The following is a 12,928-nucleotide window of genomic DNA, read 5'->3' on the forward strand; positions in this document are numbered from 1 at the left end:
TTTTTAAAATAAAGTATAATCATGCAAGAGGGTATTATAGTAATTAAACATATGTGCACAGTACTTTGAACAAGTTTATAGTGCCTACTGTATTCCTTTAAACAAGTGGTAGAGTGCTACCCTTAAGTTGAAGAGCTCAGGACACAGCCAGGGCCAGAGTTCAAGCCTGACGAGCGACCAAAAAAAAAAAAAAAAATTCCATATTGTGAGGCTCAAACTCAGGGCCTGAACACGGTCCTGAGCTCTTTTGGTCACAGCTAGAGCTCTAACACTTTGAGCCATACCTTAACTTCTGGTTTTCTGGTGGCTAATTACAGATTAGAGGCTCACAGACTTTCCTGCCTGGGCTGGCTTTATACTTTGATCCTCAGATATCAGCCTCTTGAGTAGCTAGTATTGTAGGTGTAAGGCACCATTGCCTGGCTATCAGATCATTAATTATGTTTATTTTACTTGCTTTCTCCAAAGTACCAGTCTTTGAACTCAGGGTCTTTTGCTTGCTAGCTCTGCCTACTCACTCAGCTGGCATTCTTCTTCGCTACACCTCCATCTTGGCTAGTTTTTGCTAGTAGTTTTGAAAATAAGAGTCTTGTAGACTTTTCTACCTAGGCTGTCTTTGAACTTTATACCTTCAGATCTTAGCCCCCTGAGTACCTAGATTTACAGACAAGAACCACCAATCCCCATCCAATCACGTTAACTTTATAGGAGAATATCTGGTTCTTATATACTAGTACATAAAGTCGCTTAGATCATGCAGCTGTTTGATATCAAATCTGTTATAGAATGATATTTGTACTGTTTGTTTTTAGAGTGTTACATTTTCTGAATTTGATATTTCTCTTGTATTCTAATATAAGTTATTTGTGTGTGTATGTGTGCATGTGATTTGTGTATGAGTGTATGTGTATTTGTATTTGTGTGTTTGTGTAAATGTTCTTTGGTTGTTTTGTTTATTTATTTATTTTGTGGTTCCTGGGGCTTGAATTCAGCCTGGGTGCTGTTCAGAGCTCTTAAGCTCAAAGCAACCTCCCTATCCTGAGCCAAGTCCTACTTCCCATTTTGTAGAGGTTAATTGGAAATAAGAGTCTCAGGTCCTTTTGTGCCTGGACAGGCTTTGAACCTTGATCCTCAGATCTCAGCTTCCTGAGTAGCTAGGATTACAGGGGTGAGCCACCACACCCCTGGATTAAATGTTCTTTGTTTTTTGATTTGTTTTGCTACAGGTTACTTCTAGAGCTCCTGGAACTGTTGTTTGACAAGTTTAATGCTGTGGCCACTGCCCATTCTGTGGTCCTGGGGTATCTGCAGGACTCTGTTGGGATTCCAGTGAGCCAGCAGGAAGAGATCAAATTGTATGATATGGCAGATGTGTGGGTGAAAATCCAAGATGTGTTGCAGGTAAGAACCTTCTTGATTCAGTATAACCATTACTTTTTGAGAATAACAAAATAATCAACTACTTTAAATATTAATGTAAGAGTCATAAACAGGTGAGAAAGTAATGCTTCCAAGAATAAAGAACACCACTAGTGCCATTCACGTTTACCATCTTCAGAAAGTCTTTCAGTTAGCTTTTTTTCTTTTCCTGGCTTTTTTTTTCTGGCTTAGGCTTTAAAAATAAAAACATATTCTCAAAATATAGCAATCAAAGTTGTACAGTATCTGGCTTTTTGTTCGGATATGTTTTACTTCACTGGAATCAGTCAAATATTAAGATAGTAAATGGCTTGAGAAGTGGAGGAAGTATATTTTTGATTGAGAACATGCTATGTAATAAATTTGATACTTGCAAAGGATATGGAGTATATAGAGTGAGATTTTTGTCTCAACAAACTAAACCATTAAAAAATTTAAGAATATACTCAATATTAACATGTTCATAAGCACTATCCTAGAAAATGAACTTAATTTATTGACTATTTTCTTACAACCACCTTTTTTTTTGCTGGTCAAGAACTTAGTATAAGGAGTGAAAGTAAATATGTAAGATGTAAGTGTACCACTTTGATTGATTGACGGAGGAAGAAATTATATTGCTTTTTGGGAATGATACTACTGAGATGGTATTTAGAATTGTATTATATTTTTTCTCCATATGCCAGCAAAACATATTTGATTTGGCCAGATGAAATTTAGAAATAAAATTAAGAGTTAGCTGAAATAGGTTTGACATAGCTAAATAGAAGTGAGTTGCTTAGGTAGTAGCTACTAATATGAGAAAAATTAAATATATGGAAGGAATTGAAAACTGTAACTGTGTAGGAATGAAATTACTTAGATGGCATATAGGATTTTTTTTGTGGCAAAAAAATAAATCATGAATTTAAATTGCACTTATTTTGGGGAATGTAGGCTTGCTCCTGGTAGATTGAATGATTGATTCTTAGTTATAAATTCATTAGACTTTTTGTGGTACAGTACATTTGCTTTATTGATGGTTTTATGAAAATAATGTGGGTTAAAACTACATTTTCCAAGTTCCTGTAACCACTATGTCAATTACTATGTACCTGTAATAGGTGTTTGATAAATATTTCTATAAACACATATATATCCTGATTCATTAATGTATTAGTGGAAATAATATTTGTCTTTTATATTAGCTGTTTAAGTCTAAGATTATATTTTAAATCCATTTCATAAGCAGAATTAGGGCCTTCTGGTTTTGTTCACTATGAACTTATCATTTGCTATTAGCATCTATAAGCTTGGGTGGACCTAGATCTCATGGCTAGCAGAGAGAAGAGAACACATGAGGTGAGCTTAACTTTCTTTCCTGCTTCTTCATGTGGCACTTGACAAACTGTGGTTCAGGTAAGTGGTCAAACAGAGAAGACTCTGACTGAGCAGGGGTCTGAGTTTAGGTATGCAGAACAGCTGAAATTTATGGACTAGGATTCTGAGAGGAGGGAATTGAGTAAAAGAGTCCCAGAAAATGTAAAATGGAGTTCCATTGAATCTTTGGTAATATATGAAGTTGTGCATACCACAACACAATTACTGTGGAACTATATGCTGAATGGAGATTGAAGAATATTTGAAAATATTTGAATTCAGACTAGCTAGTTTTGATGGGGAGCATATTGAATATTGTATGCTGTCATCTGTGACTTCAGAAAGGTCATGCTTTAGGAATATAGCTGTTTCTTGCTATGCTGGAAAGGTTAGTGTAGGTTGTACACAGCAAAACTTAAACCAAGTCCCTTTGGAAATAGCCATATCCTCTTCCAAATAAATTGTCTGATAGAGAAAAACTGTAAAATAAGAACAACATAACTCAAATTCTCAGTAATGAAACATCCATAGTGTCTCGAATGCTTAATGAAAAAGTAAGAAAATGTGGCACATAGTCACAGTAAAGAAGTTCATAGAGCCAAGAGTTTGGGCTAGTGATTGAGTGCTTGCTTAGCATGCACAAAGACCCAGGTTTGATTCCTTGGTACCACATACATGGAGAAAGCTGGAAGTGGTGCTGTGGCTCAAGTGGAAAACCTCTAGACTTGATAAAGTCCAAGTATAGTGCTCAGGCCCTGAGCTCAAGCCCAGGTTTGGCAAAAAGAAAAAAAAACGTTCTTATATTTTTGGGCCTGGCATTTGGCCTAGTTGTAGAGTGCTTGCCTAGGGTGCAACAAGCACCTGGGTTTGATTCCTCCGTACTACATACAAACAAAAAGCTGGAAGTGGTGTTTTGGCTCAAGTGGTGGAGTACTAGCCTTGAGGAAGCTCAGGACAGTGCTCAGGCCTTGAGTCCAAGCCCTATGACTGCTAGTTTTTTTTTTTTTTTTAAAAAGAAGTTCACAAAAATTAGTATCTGAAATTAAAACCACCAAATAAATTTAGTTAGGAATACTGGAGGTGGAGGTGAAAGGACTGGTGAAAATTAAGACAGATGAATCTAAGCCATCTAAACAAAATACCAGAAAGAAAAAATGGACAAAATCGCAATATCCTCTGGGACAATATTGTGTATTTTACAGTATAAGCATTATGAGATTTAGGATACTAGCCAAAAGAGCCTAGAAAAAATAATTGCCAAAGAACTTCCAAATTTGTTGAAAAGACCCCAGATCCAAGAAGCCCACCAGATCCCACGCAAGATTTGACACAAAGAAAATCAACATCTAGAAATAGCATTATCAGTTTGTTGAAAACTAAGAGGAAAAATATCTTACAGAGAGTCAGGACTTAAGAGCACATTGCTTATAGAGGAACAGTGATAGAAATTGTCACTGACTTCTTAGCAGAAACAAATATAAGCCAAAAATCAGTGAGTTTCATCTTACACATTAAGGAACACCCCCAAATTGTCAATCTAAAATTTTGTTATCAACTTAAAATATCCTTTGAAAACAGAGACTTTTTTTTAAAGCCTTTTACCATCTATTTTATCAGAGCCAACCTGTGTGAGTTAACAAACCCCCACATTGCCAACTATTGTGGGAATCATATTCCTTCTTACATGTACCAAAATCTCATACTCAAAGTTGAGTTCTGGGTTGCACCTGTCTGTGTGGTTTTGTTACAAATTAAAGATACACATGCAAGTGCTACAAATACTTCCAGCTTACTCTAAATGTTTGAAAATATTACCATACAAAAATTGTTAGATAACTTTCCAATTATTTTAAAATTCCTGTCTTTTCTAATTCTCTAAGAGTTCTTTTAGATTGTATATTGCTGAGAATATTAGATTATACATTCACTAATAAGCCAAATAGGTAATGATATATACATGTAAACTAATGTTGCAAAAGGTAAAAAAAAGAGTAGTTGACATAATACATAGTATGGTACATCATTGTAACACCCGTTGAAGGTATTAAGAAAGAGGTTTTTTTTTGGACTAATGACAAACTGGATCAGTGAAGAAATTATGGAGGGAGAGAAGGTGGGGAGTAGCACTACATGTAGTAGAAAACCTAATGAGATAATATTAGTAGATAGCACAAAAGCAGTGAATGGATCAGGTCTTTAGAAATAAGAAAAAAGAGAATTTAGCTGCAAACTGAAGGCTTATTTTGTGGACTAGATGAAAAGGTTTAATGGGTAGATTTAGATTGCAGTTTCCAGAAGGCCTTTAATGATATTTGAATGGTTTGGGATTTAACTTCAGAAGTTTTTGAACATGTCAGATTTATCCCTACATGGACTCTTAACTCCCTTCTGGATGAGGCACATGATAGATAATGTCTAGATTCTGTGTTCTATAGCCCCTAAGATGATTTAGATATATTTAGAATGTTTTTTTGAACCTGCAGTACTATTATTGCTGAGGAACATATGAAAATACATAATTTCACCCCTCCCTTGACTTATTGAACCAGAAACAAGTGGGACAGGACCCATAGACTCAGGCTCTCATGGTCTATTTAACAAGCCATTCAGATACTATTGTACCTTTGGGGAGTTAAGTTGGGGTGTAATGAGATGAAAGGCGATTAATGTGATGGCAACAAAAGGAATTGAAAGGAGAAGACAACTACCATAGAGGCTAATGTAATATATTACTTGTAGCATTGTCTCGTGGTAATGTAAGTAAGACATGCTTTGATGGTGAATAGGCACAAACAAAAGAGAAATGGATTTATAAGGTCTTGGAGTGTTCTCAAATATCATTAAATGACATCGTTGGCCTATCAGACTAGTTTCCAGTAGACATATGATTCAGTGTTATATTACTGGGACCAATCATTTGTTACTAACTAAGGAATGAAGCTGAACAAGAGCTATTCAGTGAGGTCACTCCAGTGAGGTGAGGGAGAGCCTGAAATAGTATATATTTTTGCATTACATTCAGAGTGTACAAGTAATGAATGTTTTACTGTATGGAGGATTTAGGACAGAGACTTTTGGTTTAAGTTTCCAAGGAGTGTATTACACAAAGGGTAATTTAGTTTTCACATACTTGTTGGAAGAATGATCTTTAGGTTAAGAATTATATCTTGATTATGAAATAATTGAGAATAATTGACCCCTGTAGTTAAATATGAAGCAGTGTGAGTAGAAATGATGTGATAATATGGTAGAGTTGTTAGTATATAAGGATCTAATTTCAATGTTTATTTGAATATAATTTTTTTTTGCTAAAAACATGAAATGTACTTTTGTCTATTAAATCTTGGAGAAGAAAATAATTCTTGGTCATTTAAAGACTTCAGCAGTTGTTGTCCTCTGGTACTTGGACTATTCCTGGCAGCAGAGCCAATTCTTTAGTTGGAAGCCCCATTTGTCTCAGCATGTTTGTGTCTGGAGAAGACAGTGAGGAGTTGTCAGAGTAACAAGGTGTCACAGCTTTCTCTTGGTGTCAGCCCTGTGACCACACACTGTTGTACTCCTTTCTCAGTTTTATACTCTTTTGAAATTGTGATAATAGAAATACATGTTTCTGCCCTTCTGAGCAGCAGCAGCACCTTCCAAAATGTCACCTACATGGTGACATGCCTATTATATACTGATGGCTGCACCCTTTCAAGTGGATAAGTTGGAGGTACACTAGGAACACATACATTTCAAGTTGAACGTTAACATAACAGTGAAAATAAGGAGATTACTTTAACCATACCCAAATATTTCAGCCATAGTGGTTCTGAGAAATTTTGAAACCAAACTTGTCCACTTAGGCATTGCTGGGTGACTTGTTTAAGCACAGCTTGGTGTACTAAGCAGTATCTGCAGATGCAGACAGTGGGCTCTAAATAATCTGCTTACCACAAACTGCTACTTCCAGCGCAGATCTTTTCATTGTTTTAGTTGCCTTGGTTCCTTTTTTTTTTTTGAAGCAATTGATAGACACAGAATGTACAATCATTTTCCTTTTGTTAACTGCCACATAAATGTTTAAATAGTGATAAAATTAACTTCATACGGGCAGGACTTTCCGCTTGTTGTCAGGTAAGAAAATCCACAAAATGATTGGTACTGATCGTGACCTACAGAGGATTTGCAAGGAGACATGCAATTTCCATTCTGAATCCAGGTCGGCAAGCAGGTTATTCTTAGGTTTTGTTATATTTGGTATTTTAATTTAGCTAAGGATTCCCTACCTTAAAGTAAAACTGGCCTTTTTATTCAGTATTCTAAGCTAGGCTAGATAACCTGTGAGAAGTTTTGTTTTTGTTTTGTTTTAGACTATTCTGTTAGAAACAGTTATTTTTCATTTCTCAATCTTTACAAGTTTTTCATGACCTCTGTTTTGGTTGGCAGAGGAAAGCCATACTGTCAGCTAGGCCATGGAGTCTACAAAAAGGTAGTTTTTTTTCTTTCTTTGTTTTCCTCCCTGAAGTTTTTTGTTCTGTCTTGTCAGTGGCTAGGTAGCCTGCTGCAAAGTGAGTTAGAATTCATGAGTAAAATTCAATTAACATTTGAAGCTAAAGTAAAAATCTTTCTAGAATTCAGAGTCAGTTTCTATAGCCCCAGGACTTTCCCTGTGTTGTTTCATGTTTACTATTAATTCTTCAAGTGAGATCTGATGGGCACCCAATGAGATCGCTCTGGCTGCTAGTGCAATTGTGGCAGATGCCCAAGTCAGACTGCTAGGGTTTCTAATGCTCAGTGAAGCTTGACATAAATGTGAACAGCTTAATACATGGAGCCAAACTTCAGAAAACATTAGCTTGGTAGGAGGTAGCTAGAATTGATAGATTTGATGGTACATCTATTTTTCTTTAATTTCTAGATGCCTAATGTGGCCCTGTTTGTTCCTAATTACATCCTGTGTAATTTTCCTTCCAACTCATCCCCTCCATTGCTTATCTTTATTTAGTTTTATCTCAGATTTTAGAGGCTGGACAGTTATAACCAAATGTCACCCTCAAGATTTGCTTATCAAGATCTGGCACCTAGGCCTAAGCAAAAGAGTCCAAGAAACAAAGAGGCTACAGTAGTAGGAGTTATCAGTAGTCATAGGTAAAATACTGTAATAAAGGAAGTATCATTCTATGAGTTGAATGAAATTAAAGGAGCAGCCATGACCTTCACTGGCATTGCTCATGTTTTTCCAGAAAAAAAGTTTAGAGCGACACAATGATATTTTATCTGAATTGATTATCTTTTTTTTACATTTGTTTTTTTTTAAAAATATTCTGATTGTGAAGGAGATGCATATACCTCAGTTCTTGACAAGAATGTTAGTTCTTTCTGCATCATTATCTGTTCTGCAGACAAAATTATTTACTTTGTCAAAACAATCACCCTTTTATTTCTCCAAGTTTTGTTGAGTAAAGAATTTGCACAATGCTTTTACTTCACCTAATATTGCCATGCATTGCAGTGTGGACTGGGCTAGAAGGAACAGGATGATTTTGCTATGTGTCTGGTTCCTCCGTGCTTTTCCACACTCTCTCTTTCTCCACAAGATCTTGTAGTGTGTTGGTCTAAGGCAGTTGGACTAGCGTGATAGCTGGATTCCAGACTTGGATGATATATAGTACCATATCTACCTCATATTTGAGTCAGAAGAGTAGCTGAGATTCACCAGAGTTAGAATTAGCGCAAGGTATTGTTACTGAGTCATTGTTACAAGTTAGAACTCAACATTTTTCCTTGACAATTTAATTTTTTAGGAAATATTTACGTGAGTTAAACAGATTCACACCAATTTTCCAGTATGATCATATGACAGACTATTTGAGAAAGAAAATACAAGTATTTCACAAGATTGCTTTGTTTCTACCTACTGACGTTGGTAGGGAGATCTTTTTGTTTTTCTTATAGTTGTTGGTTGTGAGGATTGAATTCAGGGCCTGGGTGCTGTCCTTGAGCTCTTTGTCTCAAGGCTAATGTTCTACACTTTGAGCCACAGTGCCACTTCTGGTTTTCTGGTGGTTAATTGGAGATAGGAGTCTGTGAAGACTTTTCTGCCCTAGTTGGCTTCAAACGTTTTAATCCTCAGATCTCAGCCTCCTGAGTAGCTAAGATTTTAAGTGTGAGCCACTGGCACCTGGCTAGATTGGGAAATCTTTGAAAAAGAGAATGGACTTGGTCCTTCAGTCACCATTATTGCTCTCTTAACCTCCACCTCATAATGGAAAAAATGATCAGATATAGATAGAATAGTATAATGGATCCTCATGTACTTGTCCTACCAGTTGTCAGTTGATAAGGAATATTTATCCATATCCATCTGAATATTCATATCCCTCCCTATTTTTTATTTTATTTTATTTTTTAAATTTTTTATTGTAATTAGTAAAAGGGTTACATGATATTTGCCAGATAGAAGGCGCATTAATTCACATACATTGATACCCTTTCACATGTCTTGGTACCCATTACCCTCCACCCCACACCCCCCCACCCGTCTTGGTTTTCCCCCTTTCCCTATCAAATTTCAAATAACCAAATACAAATAAATTCAGTATATCAGATAACAAAGCGTCCCTCCCTATTTTATAACAGTCTTACAGATCACATTTTCCCCTCTATTTCAGTATGTATCTTTAAAAGATAAGAACTTTCCTAAAATAACAGGTCAATACCTAGAAACAAAATAACCTGAAAATTAAATATCTAGTCATTTTTAATGTTTGCATTTCATCAAATGTGATGATTATGTTTTTTCACAATTTGAGTTAGGATCTAACAAAGATTTGAGTGTTATAATTTGACAAATTTTTAGGACCTTTTTAATGTATAAGTTTTCTGTACATCTCTCATTTTCTTATTGTCCTTTGAAATTTATGTATTGATGAAAGGAAATTCTTTAGTCTGCAGAATTTCTAACAGAATGGTTTTCATTGATTGATTAGTGTCATTTGCTATTTACTTTTGTCTTGTGGCTTGGGTCTAGAGAGGTCATTAGATTTAAATTGATTTGAGGGGGCCATGATTGTACTTCATAGGTGATAGTAGATATTATCGTTTCTTTTGATAGTGGAGTAATATGGTGAAAGCAGTGTTTTTTGGCTGATTTATCTGCCAACTGTGTGCAAAATAAATTGGTGGTAAAATAAATGGATGGAGAGATTCTAATCAAGAGGCTAGTTCAATCAATTTAGGAAGGAAGACATAGCAGTGAAAAAAAGGGGATAGAGAGATTAGAGAGATTTTGAAAAGAGAATGAACTTTCACAACTTTATAATCTTGACTGTAACAAATGAAGAACCCTGAGTCAGGGTAAAATTTTGAACTTGAATGATTGAGAATTAGGATTTGAAGATGGTGCTTAAACAAGGGCATTGTCATATGAGAGGCCAAGGGAGCTGCTAAGGGAGCTGCTCAGGCAAGGGGTAAACGGTTAGGGGATAATACCTAGAACTATTAAGTGGGCTCTTCAAAAAATATACTGGTGAAGTAAGGTGTGGTTCTTTTTTTTTTTTTTTTTTTTTTTTTTGATGTTTAAAGGAAAAGGTTTTTTTTTTTTTTTTTTTTGCCAGTCCTGAGCTTGAGCTCAGGGCCTGAGTGGTGTGATTCTTGAAATAGTTTATCAGTTCAGCCTTCTGTAGCTGTTAAGGCTAACACAGTTGCTAGAGACTAGAATTTCTTTTGATGATGGCTACGTTTTCCCTTTCTTTTGTTTGGCTTATAGAATGTATAGCCATGCCATGCAAATTTTTGAACAATACCCAAATTCTACTTAAATAAGAAGTGTGATGTTTCAGAAGATTGCTTTGGAGATGCAGAGACAGCTAAGTGAAGGAGATAGCTTAGTGAAGGAATTAATGCTAGTAAGCCTGGGTAAAAGAAACAGGACAGAAAGCATGAGACTAGTCATACAGTAAAAATGTTGTGGTTGGGGAGTTTTACACTAGACAATACTACTTGTTTCCCTTGTAATCCCCAGATCTACCAGCCTGACATATATTTTACGAAAATGTTATGTCAAAATATCTGTTGAATTGTTTAATAGCATAATACTCATACATCTATGTTTTATGTATACTTTTGCTTAGTTATGGGGGATGAGAAAATCAAATTTTGCTATCAAGTCCATATAAGTTAATGAAGTATCGAAGAAAGTTGATGCTTCCTTCTTAGAGTCAAATTGTTTTCAATTTTTTTCTTTCAGTAGGATTATATCATAATCCTTGACCTCAAGGTATTGTTTTTTTCCCCCTTTATTTAAAATTTATTCTAGGCTTTCCATTAGTGTTCATTGATATTAAAGTGTTGTTCACATAAGTGAGAGTGGCATGTACCTGTTTTGAGTTGGCTACCTAAAAGTGCTGAAGGGTTTTTTAAAAGTACAAAGTGAACAACGACAAAATCCATTGCTGTGGAGATGTTTGCTTGCATAGGAAGAGAAGAGCTGCCGCCAAGTGACAACAAATGACAAAATCTCAGCACGAAGTAGCCAGTCTCACTGGAGTGATAAACGACAGCACTTAGATATGTGTTAGCAGCGTGATATGGCAATGAAAAAAGCCAGCACTATTTTTGGCTCTTCTGCACAAGACAGCATCTCACACAGAGCTGGGCTGTGCATCTCTTTCTATCCAGACCTCAGGATGCAGCATCTGGGCGACTTCCTTGAGAGCTGGGCTTTTGTGCACTGGGTGGGAGTCATGAACAGAGAACCTGCAGTGATTAAGGACTTCACCTGAAGTCACTTATGCTGCGTTCAGAGGAAGTGACATGTTTAGGAATGAACATGGAAACAAAGAGATGTTAACCTTTGCTGAGATGGGAAAAATGCTGATGAAATCTCACAGTTCCGATCCTTGTAGTTGATAGTGGCTTATTACAGGGCTCTTAGAGGATGTTAAGCCCACGTTTACAGTTTATAGATCATCCAAAGGCAGCTGTAAAGCAAAACTAGACAAATGGGCTGGTGGCTCTCACTTCTCTAATACTGGCTCTAAATAATGGCTATTCAAGAGCCTGAGCTCTGAGGATCATGGTAGGGGGAGGAAAGTCTATGAGACTTTTTTTTTATTGGTCAGTTGTGGGACTTGAACTCTGGGCCTGGGTGTTGTCCCTGAACTCTTCAGCTCAAGGCTACCGACCTTCCTCTTGAACCATAGTGCCACTTCCTGTTTTCTAGTGGTTAACTGGAAATAAATCTCATGGACTTTAGTCCCGGGGCTGGCTTGGAACCTCAGCCTACTGAGTAGCTAAGATTACATGCCTGACTCCATGAGACTGATATCCCAAAAAAACTACCAAAAAGCTAGAAGTGAGGCTCAAGTGGTAGAGCTGCTAGCCTTGAGCACCTCAAGTTCCTAAAAGGAAATGATGAATGAATTCTTTATACAAATCAGACAGAGAATTGTAGCACATCAGAAAGAGTATTCAGGGCACAAAAAGAAGAACAAGCCAATATTTTCCTCAAAGGTCAATGTTGACAGTGATTACTGCAGTGGGGAAAGGGCCATAAAATAATAATGCATCATGTAGGTATGCTACTTTTGATAGAAATTTAGTCAAAAATGTTAAACTTGAGAACAGTGGAGATGAGCTTTGAATTAGTCTTAGGAATTATATTGTGCCCTGAGATGGGGTCCCCAAAGAAAACCACCGAGATAGAGGAGTCCAAAATGCAAAAGCAAGGTTTATTGCGGGTTACAAGCCAGGCTGGGTGCCCCGGAAGGAGCTGGTAATCAGGGTTTACACAGTCCTTTTAAAGGCAAAAATCATAAGTTTACAACTGGCCAGTAGTCTAGTGAGATAAGGGGACTTCTCAGGCTGATGGGAAGTTCTCACTCCTGTTGAGTCCCATTCAACTGTCAGAGAGTAGTTTTATGGCTTGGGAAACAAATGTTATACATGTTATACATACAGTCTAATTTTGACACAAAATAGGCTAGTTCCTGGAGCTTATGGACACCTGTGGGAACAATGGCTGACTAGGGTTCAGAAGTTCCTGTTTGTGCAGCCTCTGGATCCTTGGAGATGTTTCGAATCAGAGTTTTTTTTTTATTCTGCTTACTGAAGGGGAATAATTTTGGGTCTGGGGGTAGTTATTTTTCATCTTTACAGAATTCACATA

General features: G+C 36.6%; 1 protein-coding gene across 1 annotated transcript in view; it reads left to right on the plus strand.

Moving 5' to 3' along the window:
- The window catches only part of Exoc4 (exocyst complex component 4), a 662,437-nt gene that overhangs the window by 113,183 nt on the left and 536,326 nt on the right, over window positions 1-12,928 (plus strand). Inside the window, exon 7 of the mRNA XM_090333323.1 lies at window positions 1,227-1,401. Coding sequence (XP_090189449.1) covers window positions 1,227-1,401 — 175 coding nt within the window. The remainder of the gene's footprint in view (window positions 1-1,226; window positions 1,402-12,928) is intronic.

Source organism: Megascapheus bottae, chromosome 5 (genome assembly GCF_031878675.1).
Source record: "Megascapheus bottae isolate mThoBot1 chromosome 5, mThoBot2.hap1, whole genome shotgun sequence".
Classification (NCBI taxonomy): domain Eukaryota; kingdom Metazoa; phylum Chordata; class Mammalia; order Rodentia; family Geomyidae; genus Megascapheus; species Megascapheus bottae.